Source organism: Oncorhynchus keta, chromosome 6, assembly GCF_023373465.1.
Source record: "Oncorhynchus keta strain PuntledgeMale-10-30-2019 chromosome 6, Oket_V2, whole genome shotgun sequence".
Taxonomy (NCBI): Eukaryota; Metazoa; Chordata; class Actinopteri; order Salmoniformes; family Salmonidae; genus Oncorhynchus; species Oncorhynchus keta.
Window position 1 is genome coordinate 3,620,564 of NC_068426.1, and position 2,500 is coordinate 3,623,063.

General features: G+C 50.2%; 1 protein-coding gene and 1 long non-coding RNA gene across 5 annotated transcripts in view; one reads left to right on the forward strand and one right to left on the reverse strand.

Annotated features, from left to right (window-relative positions):
- Positions 1–2,500, reverse strand: part of synj1 (synaptojanin 1) — a 132,110-nt gene that overhangs the window by 31,929 nt on the left and 97,681 nt on the right. Inside the window, 2 exon segments of the mRNA XM_052520222.1 lie at positions 1,058–1,223; positions 1,572–1,650. Of these exon segments, the coding sequence (XP_052376182.1) occupies positions 1,058–1,223; positions 1,572–1,650 (245 nt within the window).
- The window catches only part of LOC127930617 (uncharacterized), a 1,162-nt gene continuing 642 nt past the window's right edge, over positions 1,981–2,500 (forward strand). For 2 of the 4 annotated variants that reach the window (XR_008138405.1, XR_008138408.1), the window contains exon 1: positions 1,981–2,016. This is a non-coding gene — a long non-coding RNA (uncharacterized LOC127930617). Of the gene's footprint in view, positions 2,017–2,078; positions 2,115–2,500 lie in introns of those variants that run through there. The other 2 variants (XR_008138406.1, XR_008138409.1) reach the window with 1 other exon arrangement.

Sequence of the window (2,500 nt, forward strand, 5' to 3'; positions counted from 1 at the left end):
TCATTCTCTCCCTTACCCTCCATATCGTAGACATCCTCTCCTCTCCCCTCCCTTACCCTCCATATCGTAGTCATTCTCTCCCCTCCCTTACCCTCCATATCGTAGTCATCCTCTCCCCTCCAATACCCTCCATATCATAGTCATCCTCTCCCACATCAGCCTTCTTAAACCCCCCTCCCGTACCCTCCATATCGTAGTCATCCTCTCCCACATCAGCCTTCTTAAACCCCTCATCCCTTACCCTCCATATCATAGTCATCCCCTCCCTTACTCTCCATATCGTAGTCATCCCCTCCCTTACCCTCCATATCGTAGACATCCTCTCCCCTCCCTTACCCTCCATATCGAAGACATCCTCTCCCCTCCCTTACCCTCCATATCGTAGTCATCCCCTCCCTTACCCTCCATATCGTAGACATCCTCTCCCTTACCCTCCATATCGTAGTCATCCGCTCCCCTCCCTTACCCTCCATATCGTAGTCATTCTCTCCCCTTCCTTACCCTCCATATCGTAGACATCCTCTCCCCTCCCTTACCCTCCATATCGTAGTCATCCTCTCCCCTCCATATCGTAGTCATCCCCTCCCTTACCCTATCGTAGTCATCCCCTCCCTTACCCTCCATATCGTAGTCATCCCCTCCCTCCCTACCCTCCATATCGTAGTCATCCCCTCCCTTACCCTCCATATCGTAGTCATCCCTCCCTCCCTTACCCTCCATATCGTAGTCATCCCCTCCCTTACCCTCCATATCGTAGTCATCCCCTCCCTTACCCTCCATATCGTAGTCATCCTCTCCCCTCCCTTACCCTCCATATCGTAGTCATCCCCTCCCTTACCCTCCATATCGTAGTCATCCCCTCCCTTACCCTCCATATCGTAGTCATCCTCTCCCCTCCCTTACCCCCATATCATAGTCATCCTCTCCCTTACCCTCCATATCGTAGTCATCCCCTCCCTTACCCTCCATATCGTAGTCATCCTCTCCCCTCCCTTACCCTCCATATCGTAGTCATCCCCTCCTTTACCCTCCATATCGTAGTCATCCCCTCCCTTACCCTCCATATCGTAGTCATCCTCTCCCATATCAGTGTCCTCGGCCAGCAGAGAGGAGCTGGCGGAAGTAGGGACAGATCCACAGATCCTCTCTACACTCATCTCCTCCTCCAGACTCTTAATCCAACCTGAACTCTTCAGACGGATGTCTATTACCTTACCCAGAACCTACACACACACACACAGAGACACACAGAGACACACGCAGAGACACACGCAGAGACACACGCAGAGAGATATTACAATGCAGCTTCTCAGTGTGTGAATCAACGTTGCCTGAGTGTGTTGCCGTGGCGTTGTCTTAGTGTTGCCGTGTGGCGTTGTCTTAGTGTTGCCGTGGCGTTGCCGTGGCGTTGTCTTAGTGTTGCCGTGGCGTTGTCTTAGTGTTGCCGTGGCGTTGTCTTAGTGTTGCCGTGGCGTTGTCTTAGTGTTGCCGTGGCGTTGTCTTAGTGTTGCCGTGGCGTTGTCTTAGTGTTGCCGTGTATCTGTATGCTCAGTGTAAGGTTGTGTGCTCACCGTGGAGGCGCTCAGAGACAGGGCAGCCAGAGCAGAATAACCCTCTAGAAACGTCACCCACATCTTCTCCTCTACAAACCTAGACAGGAGAGACAATTCAGGGTGTTAAAAGAGATGCATGTTCAATATCTGATCGATTGTCTGGAATGGATGTGATTGATCCTTATAAAAAGAACGGATTGCATTATAAGCAAGACGGCAAAAAAAAGTTTGTCAAAAAGTGAGCAAGTTAACGAAGCAGCAATGATTGAGTACAGGGCTGTACAACCCTGTTCCTGGAGAGATAAACATCCTGTATTTGGGATGCAACCTATTAGGCTGAAGGGTTAGATTTAGGGTTAGTGGTTAGGTTTAGGGGTCAAGGTAAGGGTTAGTGGTTAGGTTTAGGGGTCAAGGTAAGGGTTAGTGGTTAGGTTTAGGGGTCAAGGTAAGGGTTAGCGGTTAGGTTTATAGGGGTCAAGGTAAGGGTTAGCGGTTAGGTTTAGGGGTCAAGGTAAGGGTTAGCAGTTAGGTTTAGGGGTCAAGGTAAGGGTTAGCGGTTAGGTTTAGGGGGTAAGGGTTAGCAAGGTCAAGGGTTAGCGGGGTCAAGGTAGGGTTTATTTAGGGTCAAGGTAAGGGTTAGCGGTTAGGTTTAGGGGTCAAGGGGTAGTGGTTAGGTTTAGGGGTCAAGGGGTTAGCAGTTAGGTTTAGGGGTCAAGGTAAGGGTTAGCAGTTAGGTTTAGGGGTCAAGGTAAGGGTTAGGTTTAGGGGTCAAGGTAAGGGTTAGTGGTTAGGTTTAGGGGTCAAGGTAGGTTTTAGGTTTAGGGGTCAAGGTAAGGGTTAGTGGTTAGGTTTAGGGGTCAAGGTAAGGGTTAGCGGTTAGGTTTAGGGGTCAAGGTAAGGGTTAGGGTTAGGTTTAGGGTCAAGGTAAGGGTTAGGTTTTAGGGGGG